The sequence below is a fragment of the Trachemys scripta genome, chromosome 7 (assembly GCF_013100865.1).
Source record: "Trachemys scripta elegans isolate TJP31775 chromosome 7, CAS_Tse_1.0, whole genome shotgun sequence".
NCBI lineage: Eukaryota > Metazoa > Chordata > Testudines > Emydidae > Trachemys > Trachemys scripta.
Window position 1 is genome coordinate 112,460,239 of NC_048304.1, and position 17,773 is coordinate 112,478,011.

At 39.1% G+C, this 17,773-nt stretch overlaps 1 protein-coding gene across 2 annotated transcripts in view; it reads right to left on the reverse strand.

The window, feature by feature from the left end:
• ENO4 (enolase 4) overlaps positions 1-17,773 on the reverse strand; it is a 34,210-nt gene continuing 16,437 nt past the window's right edge. For both annotated transcript variants that reach the window (XM_034777478.1, XM_034777479.1), the window contains exons 7-13: positions 16,516-16,581; positions 9,591-9,758; positions 7,438-7,563; positions 4,400-4,595; positions 2,977-3,044; positions 2,293-2,410; positions 1-475 (exon numbers count right to left, since the gene is read on the reverse strand). In XM_034777478.1, coding sequence (XP_034633369.1) covers positions 264-475; positions 2,293-2,410; positions 2,977-3,044; positions 4,400-4,595; positions 7,438-7,563; positions 9,591-9,758; positions 16,516-16,581 — 954 coding nt within the window. In that variant the 3' untranslated portion in view covers positions 1-263. The remainder of the gene's footprint in view (positions 476-2,292; positions 2,411-2,976; positions 3,045-4,399; positions 4,596-7,437; positions 7,564-9,590; positions 9,759-16,515; positions 16,582-17,773) is intronic.

Sequence of the window (17,773 nt, forward strand, 5' to 3'; positions counted from 1 at the left end):
ATTCACTAGAGCTCTCGCCTTATTGCATCTGCACGAGGGGGAAATCCTTGCAACCATGTGGAAACTTAACTATGGTTACATACAAGCCCAAGATTCCCTCGTCACAGATCTAATGGCATCATCAGAACCTAAAACTCCAAATTTAGGGTCCAATCCTATGTGGTGCTGAGCACCTTCAACTCCTCTTAACTTTAATGAGAGCTGAGGACGCTCAGCACCTTGATGGACTAGACCTTTGATATCACCTTAGTGCCAAACAGTCATTAAGGAAATATTGATGGGTCCATCTTGGTAGCCTCGTTGAGATGCAGTGTACTACCATGTAAGGAATCAGGATTTTGGACCTGGGCCAGCAGAGGTTGAGAATGCTGTGAAGGCCATGGGTCCTGCTCTGTGGGAGGGAGTGCGTCGGGAAGTTCTTCTGCTGTTTGTGCCTCTTCAGCAAAATCAACAAATTCATGGTTTTCTCCTGAACCTGCAATGGAAAAAAAGTTTCTTGATTGTTCTAAACAAATTTGCAGACACTACACTAGATTTAAAAAATATAATCCCAAATGATGCATGTATTATGTTTAATTTACGTAAGTACACAGTTTTAATATGAATGAAAATTCACTACCTCCCTTGGGTCTGATCTGCAACTGACAGAGCAGCTAGGCCAGATTCTTAAAGGTATTAAGGTGCCTACAGATGCTGATAGGTGCTTAATGGGATTTTCAAAAGTGGCAGGGCACCTAACTCCCAGATGCCTTGGCACTTTTGAAAATCCCACTAGACACCTATCTGCATCTTTAGGTGCCTAAATACTTTCAGCAATCTGGCCCTTAAGAGTCTAACATCACCCGTACACTGTTGGTTGCAGGATCAGAACCTTGGTCTATAACAGCCTGAGTTGGTTAATCTTCAGGGCACAGTGATAGGTCCATCCCTTCTCCCTGATCTATGTGAGGTGAATGCGGATTTTGTTACTGGGGTTTGTTACTGCTAGAACAGTGTTATCTGCAGGAAACTGCTGAAGTTTATGAGGTATATTTTTAAACATTTGTCAATGCTTGGTATCTTTTGTTTAGTGTACTAAAGTACTGTGTACTAAAATACTGATGAACCAGTTAAGTTCATACCGCTGTAGTTATCTGCCCCATCACTTGAAATGCACATAAGAAAGGTTGTGCTGCACATGCATGTTCAGCTAAGTCCCTTTCCTAGTAAAAGGGACATGGTGAACTTATATTTGGGCTATTATATTACTATATTTCTGTTAGTTGTTATAGTTTTTACATATGTGTAAAGTAAACTGATTTCATTGATTTTTTTTTTTTCATAGTCCCAGCCAAGACCAATGCAAAACATGGTGGTGGTAGGGAAAGTAAGTAGTATATATTTTTTGAATAATCTGAAGTGTTGTTAATAATAGGTAAACGTTTTATTTACCTCCAAAAAATAAATTGGCTGTGTTCCTTTAGCTGCCTCACCCTCTGAATTGAACATAAGGAAGGCTATTACACTTGTAAAGAACATGTAGAGTACATGGTTGCTGTCAGTTATACAGAGTTAGTGTAAGTATAAAAGAATGAAAATAATCACATGCTACACGTGAATATAAAGTTGTGTGAAAAAAAATTGAGATATTAGTCAAGAAATAATACACTATCAAAGGGTTAAAGATTTTGGACTTTTACTCTCTCACTTACACAGGTAAAAATCAGGAGTGACTCCACTGAAGTTAGTGAAGTTATACCAGCATAAAACCGGTGTGAGAGAAGATGCAGGCCATGTCATGCATCCTGGTACCTATAAGGAGCACAGCTAAGGTTGCACATGCATCCTTAACATTAGCATTTCCTGACTTTTGAGTGCTTATTCATGCAACCTGAACTTTTTCAACATCGTTTTTGTAAAGAATATTACTGTGAAATGGGTTGTAAACTGAAGCTTTGGTTGCGACACATCTGCTTTTGGCTAAAATTTTCTGTGAGGAGAAACCTTAATTTAATTTAATTTTTATCTTATTTTTGCCAACATGGGCTTGAAGATTCTAACCAATTAATTCTGCTGAAAAATGTGATGTAGGCTACTCCTCAAGAAGGGGACTATTTTAACATTCAGGTAAACAGATAATCCATTAGGACAACAATATACGTTGTGGCAAGTGCCATCCTAGTTTTTTGTCATTGCTTATTTATAGTCTTTTCATTCCTTTTCCCTCCCATGGAGCAGTTTCAATCATTCCTCCTGCAATCTTTGTTCTCTTATTCATTGCAAGCTGAAAACAAGTAAGAAAGAAGCTCATACGCAGTGTTCTATTCTTGGCCAGTTCTTCCTCTATAGCAAGAAGGCGGTTGTATTTGGTCACCCTTTCTCCACGGGAAAGACCTCCCAACTTGATAAACCTGGCACCCAGGCCAACAGCCTTAGGACAAAAAAGTGCATATTTTAAAATTCCACGATTTAGCAATGAAGTCACTTTCTTCCTAGTTATTTAACTTGGTGTCCTAAAGTAAACCCTACTCACAATAATACTTCTCATCTCTCTATGTGGGAATAAAACCTTCCTTTAATTAAAGATGTAGTTGGAGTTGCACACTAATTAGTGTCAATAAGAAATGAAATTTTATTTGCAAATGCAATGTCAATACAAAGAGACTAACTATCAGAGCTAAGATGTACTATGCAAGATTGTTGTTACTACTCGGGTATAATTTCAATAATTCATTTACATTTTTACAAACTAATGCAAGCAAATAGATAATACACACTTTTAAGTATGTTCTCTTTATCCTGCTTTGGCAATTTTCTTGCTTTAAAAAAAAAAAGTTCAAAGATTAACTCTCTGTAAAAGGTGACTTTCTAAGGAAAAAAAACCTTTTAATAGATTATATGCCTTTCTCAAACACAGACAGCCTTTCTCCTAAATACCAGTTCATGATAAAAGCAATGGTTTAGCAATTCTGCAACTGAACAGCTTTCAATACATACCAGATCTACAAGGCTATCATCAGAAGATTCTCCAGCTGGACTTCCTAATATGGCAATATGTCTTTGACCTATATAATAAGAGTTTTTAGCCTTCATTAGTAAATATTTTATATATTTCACAAAAATTTAGATTTCACTTTTTATACATTAAGTCCTTTGGCTCGCTCTGAGGTTAAATACAAATAGGGGAAAGATGGAGTAAATGTCCTTCTGATAGAAAAGTACATATTAATATCAGTTTAATTGTTGCAATATAATACCTGTCTGCATTTTTATTATTTCTCCTTTTACCTTGTTAAATCTACACCTCTACCCTGATATAACGCTGTCCTCAGGAGCCAAAAAATCTTACCGCATTATAGGTGAAACCGCATTATATCGAACTTTCTTTGATCCGCCGGAGTGCGCAGCCTCGCCCCCCGGAGCACTGCTTTACCGCGTTATATCCGATTTCGTGTTATATCGGATCGCGTTATATCGGGGTAGAAGTGTATTTCCTTTCAGCCTGGCTAAGGTGACACCTAACATCTGTGCTCTAATTCTTATAACTACTACGGGCTAAGTTGATCATTCTGGCAATGTATTTCAGATGGTAGAATGGGGGTTCTAGGTACTGTATTCTAATTCTAAATGTATTCTCTAGCATAGCAGAAGTGATTCCTCTTCACTATGAAAAGCAGCCCTCCCACCTGGTATGATTTAAATCCTAAAGCTCACTATTCATTGATTTTTGACATGGTGGTTTTTCATTTTGTTTTATTTTAGGGAGGAGGGGAACAGTTAGATATATAAAAATGCATCCATCATAAAGTCTGTGGGAACATATAAAGAACAAAATAAGATATTGACAAATGTAACTCCCCATAAGTATTACGTCCAGTAACAACCAAGGGTCAATAACAGAGAATCATTAATTTATCTGTCTAGATTACATTTGTGGACCAATCTGGTTTTGTTTGTTTGTTACAGGCAACATTTCAGCTTCCTCCCGTTCAGCTTTTGTTTGTTTGTTTGTTTTTGTTTTTCAGTTCTGGTGTCCGAATATATAAAGTTTAGTCATAGCTTGAAAATACATACACATTCCAGACATGCACAGTATCACTCAGGTTTCAGAGTAGCAGCCGTGTTAGTCCGTATCCGCAAAAAGAACAGGAGTACTTGTGGCACCTTAGAGACTAACACTCAGGTACATTTGAAGCACTGGAACATATTATAAGGATTCCTTAAATATTTTCAGAATATATGAACTCCTAAATATATTTGGCAATCAAGCCATGAGTTTTAATTTCTTTTAACAAGCACGTCCTAAACTGTCAACTGCTGTATTTAAATGTGAAATATTACATATTTATAGATTGCATAAGTGTAGCTGTCTTATCTATTCATTATAGGGTTTTGAAATTCAGAGTTTTCCACTACTCACCATCTAGAAGTCGGGTAAGTTCTGTGAGGTCAGATATCTTGGTTTGATTTGTATATTTTATTATAAGACCACTGCATTTTGGTACGTTTATATTTTGATCCTCCACAAGTTTAGAAATACTTTTGGCTGCATCTTCTGCAATCAAATAACATCTGGAACCAACAGTATTACATATATTGCTCCATTGCTGGCCATCCTGGGTAAACAGTAAAGTAAATGATTAGTTGTTTAAAGGACAAATTTAGGAAAACAATAAAAAAAAAAAATGTTGAGGGGTGAAAATAAGGTGGGGAGGGGGGGCATAGGGAACACCACGCGTGAAATCGTTACCTCACTAAAGTTGATGGCAAAACAGCCATTGACTTCAGTGGGACCAGGATTTTGCCCCAGGGCTATCATTCACACAGAGAAATTATTTTTATTAGCAGACACAAATCAAATATATCACTGGCATTTTGTTTGGCTGTAGGGATTTTGCTTAAGGCAAGAAGAGAGCTAGTCACAGGTAAAAAGCATCAGCTAATATATTACTGTGAAATGAACTGAATGTAGGAGTCTGCTACCCGGATTACTCTCCTGCAGACTTGGTTAAAAGAAAACTAATGGAATATAAAATAGTTCCCAGTCACTTGATCCAATATAAAATATGGCTAAATAGCTAGAAATTATTTATTTTAAAATCCCTATCTCATTTAAATCTGAAATAGTGGAACAAGAAGTAGCCATATAATCAGCCTGATGACATGTATCAAGGCAGGAAGATAAGAGCTGCAGTCATACTCAGAGAGAACAGCAAATAAAGTTTGCCTTTTTTCTGTTCACAAATTATCTGTGAATAGATTGTAAAATTCTCAGATGTATTTGAGATTTGTGAATTTCCTCAGTTCATAATTCTTGCTCTACCAATCACACATACAGAATCTGTATCTGAATTAGAAATTTGCACTATGTAGGGCTCCAATTCAGCAAAGCATTTAAGCACATGCTTAAGTCACACTAAAGTTAATGGCACTTAAGCACATGCCTAAAGTTAAGCACTCACTAAAGTGTTTTGCTGTATAAGAATGGATGGATGAAATGGGTCCAGATTAGTGATATTTCTAAAATGCTCAATGTTTGTGGCAAAGCTGTGTTGTGAATAAGCTTTGTCATTTGTTTTTGTTAAATACTGAACTATTTTAAGCTGCCCCATATTCAATTTTTGATATTCTGCAGATTTTTATATTGAAAGCACATAACTTCATCACAGCAGCTGTCAGGGGAAGTTGGAAGTTTGGGCAGCTAAGGAACAATCTGGGCTTCTGGCACCTTGGGAAGGGTGTGAATCAGTTTAGAACTGTGAGAGAAGCAAAGCTAGCTATACATTTCTGCTAGGATGATCAGCAATGAAATTGTTTTAAACTTTCATATTTAAATGGTCACCTTTAGGTTTCAGAGTTAACAACTCATTGAGATGAATGGGGCAGTTCACTCCTCTCAGAGCTATTGTTTCAGGCTATGAGCAGATTCAGGCAGACAACATTGCATTGGTTTACCCTTGGTTCACATTTTAAAGGTTTTCTTCATAAGCATGAAGGCTAGAAAGATGCATTGTTTTTAAATGGAAGAACAGGAGTACTTGTGGCACCTTAGAGACTAACAAATTTATTAGAGCATAAGCTTTCGTGGACTACAGCCCACTTCTTCGGATGCATATAGAATGGAACATATAATGAGGAGATATATATACACACATACAGAGTGTATATATATCTCCTCATTATATGTTCCATTCTATATGCATCCGAAGAAGTGGGCTGTAGTCCACGAAAGCTTATGCTCTAATAAATTTGTTAGTCTCTAAGGTGCCACAAGTACTCCTGTTCTTCTTTTTGCGGATACAGACTAACACGGCTGTTACTCTGAAACTTGTTTTTAAATGAAAGCTTAGGGATTTGGTGCACAATTCTTCTCCAAGGGATAGATTCCACTTTAAATGATGTGGCTGCAGAACTGTGGAAAATATATTTACATGCCTATAGTTGGGCTTTTGTCTTTTTGAAATATGGCAAACCTAAATATTAACATAATTGGAAACAATGATAAAACCACTGATATTTAAATTTATAAAATCTGTCCCTTTCATCCATATACATACATCTTAATATCATATTTAATATTGTTCTACTTAATTATGATTTATTCATTGGCCACATCCATATATCTCTTCTAATTTTGATTTTATTGGTAGTTAAATCTAATGTTAATATACTCATAGAACCACAAAGAATGAACTCCACTCCTTTTAATTCTGTTGAGCAGCACTGTCAAATATAGGTTTATATTGCAGTATGAGTGTAAATGTTGGTGCGATAGTATCATAGCAAGTTATTTCATTACTAAATGATTCTTAGGAATGTACAGCTATGTCTAAATCTTTTTCCTGCTGCACAAGTAGTTTTTCACTTTTGCAATGCTTCTAAAATACTATATGAGCACCCAAGAAAGGATGTGTAATTAAAATGACAGTGGCTTAGCAAGTGGAATCTGCCAGAACTTCATTTTCATTTAATTCTTTAAAATGCATTATGTATTGTATATCTGCATTATGCTCACACTAATCAAGATTAATTTCTGTCAAGTGTCATGTCAAATGTATATAAAGTAAGGGCCATTATCACCAATTAGTGGACATGTGAATAAAGTCTGACATCAATTTTCATTGTGTGTGTCTCCAAGAGGGTGAAAAATGCCACTTTTTCCTCATGGTTTTAATTTTTGGTAAGCACATGCAGGCTCAGTGAAATTCCTCATATGGTTCCTGATGGGTACACAAGGCCTATGCAAAGAGCTAACATATGGCCTATGCATCACATATGTACAACTTAAGCTCTCAGAATAGGGATGAAGTAAGATATAGGTGGTGTATAAATGGTGTACTGGCCCTCTGGATAGGAGTGAATTTCACCCACGAGTGTTTATGTATGGCTTCTTATTTCCTTTAGAAAATATATTTCCCAGAGCATAATCTAAAAGCTTTCAAAATATCTCTGTCTTACCTCTTTCCTCAGGGGATCTATTAATGCAATAATAGAGGGGTATTTATTAATTAGGTCCACATACATATCGACCATTTCATCAGGACTCTTGAGTGTTCCAGTCAGTACTTCATATTTTCCTTTGGTCTAAAAACATAAGTTAAATGTGTAAAAGATAAAAATGGTAGCAATTTTGTGGTAAACAATTTCCACTGCAATCATGCATATCCAGTGGCCACACAACCCTCCGGAGGTGAGTGCAGGGTACACGGCCCTTATTTCAGTCCAGAGACCATTAGCTATTTACTGAGGCTTTGCGTGAGGTGGATGGAGTTTACCTCATGCTATTTTTAGACCTCTGCATGTCCTAGGCAGTGTTGCCAACTCTCGTGATTTTATTATGAGCTTCACACTATTTGGCATTTTTCTGAAAGCCTCTGCTGCTGAATAAAGACACTGCACAAAAACTTCTGGGTTGGTTTTTTTTTTTTTTTTTGGTGAAAAAAGTTTCTAGCCCTAATGGGTACAGAAAAAAGCTTGAAAACGTGAAATGAGTGCACTCTAAAGGCTCAGAAACCAGAGGGCAAAGAAAAAGAATAAAATATATTGTTTTTATGCCATACTTATGATTTGTGAGACCTGACTCATGATTTTGGCACACCTGAGGTTGGAAATACTGTCTAGGTAGTGGTAAAATTAATGGCAGAATGCCAAACTACAGGAGACGTTTTAGCTTTCATCACTTTCACACACCATTAATGTTATGACCGTTCCTGTTGTTTAATCGTTTAAGGTTCTGTTCATTTTAAAATAGGATTTCTGGGTGTGCCAAATTGACCTCGGCACAGTTTCTGTTACACACCACAAGCGTCTTATAAAATGTCTGATATTAAAGATGAAGGGCTTCTGTCATTGACAGCAAAACATTAAAAAACTCATTAAATACTAAGCCAGACAGAACAGGTATTTGAGTACATCTACGCTGCAAGAAAAACAAAGAGCCTGCAGCAACCTGTTCACAGGGCTTGTGCTAAAAATAGCAGGGAAGACATTCCTGCTCAGGCTGGAGCCTGGTTTTGAGACTCATCCCCATCACTGGGTCTCGGAGCGCAGGCTTCAGCCCCAGCAGGAACACCTAGACTGCTATTTTTAGCCCTGTAGCACGAGCCCACATCTGAGGCTCGCTGCTGCAAGTGTTTTTTTGTTTTTGTTTTTACAGAGTAGATTGTACCCTACACCTTGATGTGTGTATAGTCTTAAAGCATAACAGGTGGTGTACAATAAAATGTGGAGTCGGGGGTGGGGCGAGGAGAATAGTGTGAATGGATTACAGCAGGAATCCATTACTTTGCAGAATATGAAGATATTTAGACATTTAAAGGCAAGGGACGGGGCATGGAATCTAGGCATATAATCTGCACATTGGTATGACTGAAGGCTCTTTTGGAAACTTGGACTCACATCCAGTTTAGATCATAAGTGAAATAAATTTGGCTTGCTCCATTTAACTAGTAGTGAATATTTATCCATTAAAGCATTGCTACAGTTGACAAGGATTGATCAGAAAAGTCTCAAACAAAGAAAAATAGGAGTAATGCTGGCTGGCACAACTAGCCTTTCAGTGTTTAAATTCTAAAGGCCATATCCTGAATAATGGGCCACCCCCACATGAAAAGGGATGGATGACTTAGCCACAACTGTCCCAAGTGTATCTAAAGCGAGCCACAGCTGCTACACCAGGTCATAGGGAGGAATAGCTGCTATGGCCCAGTGTGTTTTGCTCCACGCAAGGTTTTATTCCCGGGTACCCATTCTGTTAGTAGGTATGGGTATGTCTCATCACACTAGCTGTCCCTTGTTCTCCATGTTCATGTGCAGTGTCACTACAGAGCTATGCTGCATAGTATACACGGGGATGAGACAGCTGAGTGGTCTCCCTGAAGCTTGCTTCCCTCCACTCACCCATAACATTTTCTGCTGTCTTGGGTGGTGCACACCACCGGGGGCTACATATTCAAAGCCTCCTGTATCAGGGCAGGGGACTTATCTTTGTTGTGTGTTTGTACACTGCCTAACACAATGTGGTTGTGATACCTATGTGCTACTGCAAAATAAGTAAGAAACAATACGCAATCACTTTAAAATCAGTAAAAGAGATATTAAAAATAACTTACATAGTCCATCAATTCATGAGCCGCACAGTTTATTGCTAAATGTACATCTATTCCTAGTTCCAGACCTAGATTCCTGCAAGCTGTTTGCAGTAAGATCAGAGGTTGTTCTAGACTATCGCACCCTGTTATTAAGCACCCCAAATGGGATATTCTCTTTGAAACTGATGGCTGGAAATAAAACAGAAAAAATGTCTGTATTAACATATATGTAGCTATAGGACAGTAGGATTTCAGTCAACCTCAGCTCAGAAAAATATAACGTTCTCCTCTCACAACTGATACAGACAACCTTATGGACAATACCCGATATAAGGAGAGGTTACCAAAAGCTGGTCCATGGAAGGAAGGCTAGTCTGTGGAACTATGGCTGGTCCCAGGGTTCTGGCTCACCTGTTTCCAGCTACTATAGTTCATTAAAAGACCACCAAAATACCATAAAAGCTCTCTTAATATTGCCTTTCCACATAAGCAAATTTTGTAATTGCCAAAAGTCTGTTACGAAATTACACTTGGAAGTTGGTCTGCACATCTGTGATTGCCTTGTGGATCTCCTCCCTCCACCCTCCAATCTCCATTAAGAAGTGGGGCATGCTATGAAAAAGTTTTCCTTGCTGTAGATTATGCCTTTTCCACACAACTGTTTCCTTGTTCCTTCCAACTGTCATTGAAATTTTAAACTCACTTCCCACTCAGTAATCCTTGTCCGTTACCCCAATGTGACACCATTGGAACATTCAAGAAGCAGTACAGCTCTTTCAAGCCCTCATGAGGAAACAAAATGTTGCAGGAAATATAGCTATGTTATGGTCTTTATCGTGTTGAACATCAGGCAAAATGTTTCTGATGTGGGAATATACTAGCCATAAGCAGATTTGTACTAAATAAAGTGTCTCAGCTTTGCTTTGGTGCTTAATCAGCTACAAAAGTTGTGTTGCTTTATAAACTCTACTACTATGAATGTTATGTAATAAACGAGTGTTGTAGCTGTGTTAGTCCCAGGATATTAGAGAGACAAGATGGGTCAGGTAATATCTTTTATTGGACCAACCTCTGTTGGTGAGACAGACAAGCTTTCGAGCTTAGATAGAGCTCTCCTTCAGAGACCTCATGGGACTATGTCTATGTAATAAATTATTCTCTCTTAACAGGTATATGAACTTCAGGCTCCCCCAGCTCTACCTTGATGTAGAGCCTTTGTACTACAAATTCATTTGTGAGTGCTCTGTCTCACAATGGAACATGGACTCCTTCATGTGCAGTAGCCCATGCTTGTCAGCAGGTTACAGCGCATACTACTGAATATACTAGCAAGTATAGCTGAAATCTTAGACTGGTAAACTGATGCTACCACCTAAACAGATTGAGCACAGCTGATCTGAAAAACTATAATAGCTGTAGACCTGGGATTCTAAAGAATGACATAATGAAGTTGCCAAGGTAACTCAGCAGAACTGGGTTCTGTTGAGGAAGAAGTTAGTTGGAAGGTGACACAGTGTCTCTGCCTAAACTCAAGAGATCTTGAAGGAGTAAGACCCATAAGAAGGAGCAGAAGACTAGCTACAGAGACTGAGTTGGGGACCTTCTATCAAATATAAAATTTGGAAAGATGGGTACAGTTCAGATTACTGTGAGATAGGGAGTCTTGTACCGGGATGGAAGAAGTGAAAAGGCAATTTATTTCATAGTTATCTAGATAGAGCATTAAGATCAGAAAATGATCCTGCAATGGATAGTGCATGAGTGAAGCAGTCCACCTGAATGCTATCATATTCCCAGCTTAAGGCTTAAGTTTGTATTTTCATATGATTTCTCTAAATTGTTTCTTTTCAATTTCTTTATTTTTGCTTCCTCCTGAGGCCTGGTCTACACCTAAAACTTAGGTTGACCTAGCTATGTTGCTAAGAGAAGTAGTTAAACTGACCTAAGCCCCAGTACAGCTACCGCTAAGGTTACGTCTACGCTGCAATTAGACACCCGCAGTTGGTCTGTGTCATCTGATTTGGGCTCGCAGGGATTGGGCTTGCAGGGCTGTTTAATTGCGGTGTAGATGTTCAGGCTTGGGCTGGAGCCTGAGTTCTCAGACACTTCGACTGTCCAAGCCCAAACATCTACACTGCAGTTACACAGTCCCTTAGCCTGAGCCCTGCAAGCCTGAGTCAGCTGACGCAGGCCAGCCACTGGGTTTTAACTGCAGTACAAACATACCCTAAGTTTATGGAAAAATTATTCCATCAACCTAGCTACAACCGCTTGAGAGGATGGATTAACTACAGTGACAGGAGAAAATGTCACTGTAACAAGTGTCTATAGTACTATGGGGCTACCACAGTACAGCTGCAGTGCCGAAGCTGTGCTCTTGTACCATCTGTAGCATAGCCAAGCCCTTTGACATCCGTCTCTTATTTCATCCTTGTGAACTGTTTAAGTAAAGCAAAAAAGTAGTCTAAAATTCATCTGCCCTGGAAAACAGACTATGTTTGAACCAGGATGTAACAGGGACTGAGTCTTGAACTGCTATAGGTTAAATGAGTGCCTGCTAGCATTGTGTTATATACAGACACACAGAAACAAAACACAGAAGTCCCTTATATGGATGATTTAAATTACTAAAAAAATAAAATGTGCTTTTTAATAAAATAGTATATTGACATTTCATGCATTATGGGGATTTATATACTGCACAGCCAACTCTTAAAATACCATTTTATCAACCTCTTCAGGCTAAAAAAGAATGAAACTAAAACACTCTTCTATATTAAGCAAAAGCCCCAAAACTTCAGTATAACAATCCTCACCCCAAAATCCATTTCTGTTTTAATAGCTATGATTTTAATTGTTTATAATACCTAAATAGACGCTTGACAATACAATTTTCTACTACTTTCAGAGGGGTCTGGTAAATCAAAGGTAGAGTGGTTTCCCAGGTAGTTGTGCTGCCAGGGATAGGAAGCAACACACAGGGACAATCCTTACATGCAGTTGTCTCAAGGATCTATGTAGTGAGAGGGTCATGCTCTTTGCCTCCTCACTGGCCTCCCAAATCCCTCCCCTATGCATATGATGCATCAGGGTCTCCATGTGATGAACCACGTGGAGTACCCCCTCATGGGTTTTTGGGGGGGCGAGGGGGCAGTGTTAGCTAATAGAATCCAAAAAACACTTCCTATTAGATTATACAAAATGTGTCCTATCTGGAATTTAGAAGTCTTGACTTTGACCTTTTAAAAAGGCCACTGTCAATGAACATTTTATAACGTAGAATGTTTGGGCTTCCTGTTGTTCATAATAATCCTCTGGAAGCTTAAAACTAAAATCTGTTTTCTTACCAGAGCTTTTTTCACTGCACTACGCGCACTGCCTTTTTTACTGTCTGTTAGCTGAGGGCTGGACTGTTGGCATTGAAGAAAAAGCAATGAAGCAGTTTTGTTTGGGAAAATCCAAGAATTACATAATTATTTCAGGGAGAGAAAAGAGAAAAAAAAAGAGTTGATCAACTTTGATCTCATAACATTAAGTGTACTCCTTTAGGTTAGAAAACATTAGTTTGGAAAACACAGAAGAGGAGTATTCTGTGTACAGTACAAAGTAACAATATTGTTTTATTACCACACAATAACTCATCTCCAAATGTTCATTTCAATGAAGAATGTGCATTGCTGCTTTTTCCAGAGAATTTTCACTTTCTGTGCCAACTGCATATGTGCTCCCAAAAGTGTGGATCTGGACTGACTATGCACATGAAGAATAACTAGGGCCCCAATCCTGCAAAAATGTATGCACACACTTAACTTTACATACTTTATCAATAATCCTACTGACTTCAGTAGAACTATTTTGTGTGTAAAGTTAAACGTGTCTTTGCAGGATCAGGGTCATTTCTTTTACATTGTACTTATGCTGGAATGTGGTTCCTTCTTATTGCAGTTTTTCTTGTAAGGATAATGGAATAGCTGCTTATCTCGTGTTTGTGAAAATGTTGTATTCTACATTTCTGATTAAAGTTCAATGTCACCAAACGGGTTTGTTTGTGTGTGTGTGTCAGAGTGTGTGTGAGAGAGAAATGGCAAAAGACATTGTTAACGCACTTAAGGTTGCCTGGCTCATGCCCTTCCAGAATGTCGAGTGCAGTGAAACTAAAACTTCTGAAAACCAGGAAATACAGAGTTAAGATAAATGCCCCCTAGAGCTGGCAATAACCACTGGAAATTATCTGCATGCACTCCAGGTGCATTCACTGTGTAGTGTAGCTGTACTAAATGGTGGAGGAATACAATGGAGTAGCTTGGAAGAGCTGTGATTCTGATATGAAGAGATCTGGGTCTGAGTCCCCTCATGTATATTATCAAAGGAGAGAGGTTTATGGGTACCTTGAGGTTCCAATCAGCACCATTTCAATACAGAATTGTGTAGGTTGTGTCAGTAGCAGGGCACTGGGGTCTTCTTGCCATGGGTATTGACAGTAGAAAGGTGAGATATGAAAAAATTCTGTGGGTTTAATGTTGGATAGGGGAAAGAATAGGTTTAGGTGGTATCTTATGTGCAAGTGTGAAGAAGTTGTAAAAGGGTGTGAAGCGGTTGTTAAATTTGACAAGTGTAATACTCTCTTAGGGGAGTAGGCTGTGTGTTTGAACATAGGGCAAGTCCAGGTAGCACTTGGGAGTGTGTATTATGGGCACCACTCAGAGAGAGTAGAGTTAAGGCTGCATGAGCATTTACCTGAACTCTTATTTCCTGGCTTTCAGATGTTTGAGTTTTGCTGAATTCAATGTTCTGGAAGTGCACGAGATATCATCAGGCAACCTTTACTCTGTGTTAATGAATTTTATTGCCATTTTCTAATTTTTTTTAAACAAAGAGAAATGTTTGTTGGTAGATGTTTGGGTTCATTCAGACAGTTGTAGTTTTCACCTAGGTTTGTAACGGACATGCTTCTGTGGCTAGGTAATAATTAAAAAAAACTAGTTTTATATAGTGCTTTTCATCAGTAGACCTCAAAGAACTTTACGTCATTATCCCCATTTCACAGATGGGAAATTGAGACACTGAGCGGTGAAGTGACTTGCCCACCGTCTCCCAGCAGGCCAGTGGCAGAGCTAATAATAATCCCAGTCCAGTAGTCTTCCCACTAGGTCACATGGTTGCAATGTGATTCCTCATAGCTCCTCCCCCATTCTATACATTTTATTGTTGTGGAATAGGGATAATGTTGTGCTTTGAAACGTTTGCAATGTGTAGTTGCTACCAGGGCCGGTCATAGAAAACTCATCCATGGTCTATGTCCCCAAACCTTGGCAGTTTTAATGCATGGTGGTTACAATAATTTTAAAAGTTTGAGAGACTGGTGTGTCTCACTCCTTTTCCACCCTTTATCCCACCATTCCTCACAACATATAGCCCCTCCACCAACATTTCCAGCTTCCCATCCCATCCCATTAAGCCATTAGTTGGCACTTCAGAAGCCAGAAGTTGCTCCTTGCTATCTCCTGCTCTGTGCTGCTGCATGCACATATCACAGGCAGCAGCTTACTGGAAGGTGGCACACCACCTTAGTTATATAGCCCAAGCTGCACTGAGCTAGGCCCCTCACTCCCATTACTCATCCCAAGCTGGGACTCTGCCCCTGTTTCAATCAGGCTTCCCCAGCCATGCCCCAAGTCCACCCAATCCTCCTCCAAACCGGGCTCCCTCCACCACACACTCTGGCTAGCCCTTCCCATCCCCACCCACTCCACACAGAGGTGAGGTGTATCTTAACTACTCATTTTCTGGATTTTAGGGAGAGGGGCTCAGACACCCAAAGATGAGCAAGGTCCCCCAGATCCCAGAATACACAGCCAGCAATGGTGTAGAGCTGAGGTGCAGAACTCCACCATAGTCCAACATGTACGCAGAAGGGCTGACAAGCCCCCAATTCCCTAAACCCCAAACTTCCTCTGCTACCCCTCATATTCTCCAAACCCTCCTGTATTTTCCCTTCCCACCCTCCCAGTTCCGACCCTCTCCTCTTTAGTTGAGCCCCCAAGCCCTCTTCCCTTCCCTCCACCCATTTCCATTTATCTCCCCTCCCCATAATACCCCCATCCCTCACTGCAGACCCAACCCTCTCTTCCCTTGTTACCACTTACTCTTGCACCCGTCACCCCTTCCCTCCCAGCACTCTCATGTGTAATTTATTTTCTTTTCAAAAATTGTTACAGCACCTTCTGAGTACTCTGCTACACTTAGATTACATATCTCAAAAAACACTCTTGACAGAGGCAGATTTTTCACAACTGTTTACAGCTCATTCTTAGATTTCTGCCTAGGGTCGATTTTAAACTTCAAAATTGCTAGAATCTGTGAACTTCATAAAATACTATTTTTTGTTTTTACTTTTCTGGGGTCTATATCTCAGAAAACCTTTGTTAAATGGTTCCAAATTTGGATCACTGACCTTACCTCACCACCCCATTAAGCAAACCAAATTTCAAGGCAATCTAAGTACCCTACAGTTTTTAGGGCACTTAGAACAATCAAGCTTTAAACTGAAAGCTGGCCTTAATCTTAACTATAGTAGAGCTACTCCTCTGCTATAATGTGTGTATAATATGTGGATGTGTGAAATAAATGCATTTACTATATTGTGCCTAGGGTGAGCAGAGAGCAAGTGTGAAAAATTAGGACACTTTTTTTTTGTGGGGCGGGGGGTAGTTGCGTAAATAAGACAAAGCCCCTAATATCAGGGTTGATAATATCAGGACGTCTGGTCACCCTAATGCCACAAAGCTGATAGAAATGTGATACAAGGCCCGCTTTTCAATATACACTGGTGACTGATACCAATGTCAAATAATAAATCTTATGTTCAGTATTAGAGAGGCCATATGAAGCATATCAACAGTATTAACTCCACAAGTTATTAAATTAGGATTAGTTTGTATCTTACCCCTTTGCCTACAGGATCCAGCAATTTCATCATTTGTTTCTGAATCTCCAGAAGCCTTTCAATACCCTTTAAATTAAATAACAATAGTCATCCAAAACAGAATTATTATTTTGCATTAAGAATGTAAATAAAAACATGAGAAAAAAATTTTATTTAAAAAAAACATAGATCCTAATGCACACATTCCAGTGCAAATTTTTATTCTGTAGGTCTGATTAGCACCCACAAAAATCACAAACTATCCATGGCCTTCTGATTTGGTCAAGCTTCTCCAATGTTAGAGGGCCAGTAGCAGTGGAGCTAGGACCGATGATTCCTTGTCTTGCTGAATGGGAGTAGGCAGAACCCTAAGAAGAACCCTACTTGAATTAACAACCAGCAGACACATTGGTCTGCCCCCCTTAAGATCTAAGAGGAGGGGAAAAGCTAGATGACTGCCCCAAAACTCAAAAAGTGATGCAGGCACCAGGAAAGGCGGCTACCTGACTATGCACCACCCCCATATAACTTCAGCTAAGCGCATGTGCTGAGAGAGAGAGTCCCCAGTGGATAGGATCACAAGCTTGTTGGGGTGATGGTATGCAGGGATCAAATATCATCTGTATATCTGCCCATGCCTACTAATCAGCACTTCCCTAGATCTATCTATGTATGGGCTTGTCTATACAGGGATACTCTGGTAAATTAAAGTAGATTAGTTAAACTGCATGAAACCCCTGGGTGGATGCTAATTATTCAGAATTAAAATGGTCTTAATTTGCTTTAGAGTAATTCACTTTCTGAATCAAAGTGTCCACCCAGGATTTTAATACAGTTTAACTAGCCTACCTTAAATTCACACTTTTAGTTAATTTGGATTAATTTTTCTGAGTGTCTTTTTGTAGACAAGCCCTATGAGATTAGCATCTAAGCACTTCAGAAACACTTATGTATTTATCTTCCACAACTCTGAAGTAGGAAAGTACTGTGATCTCCATTTTACAAGCAAGGAATGGAGGCACAAAGAGGTTAAACTCGCAGAGGAAGGCTGTGGCAGTCAGAAAACAAACCCCAATCTTGAGTCATAGTCTACTGCTTAACCACAAGACCATCCTTCCTCTTCAACTGAATAAAGAAAAGATTAACCTTCCTCCTTCATAAATCCTATGCCTTCATATTCTGTTAATCATGCCTAAAACAGGTGCACTGGTGGAGGCAGAGGTCACAGTTGATAACATAACTACACAGAGGGCACACTATGCTTGCTACTGCATGTTGT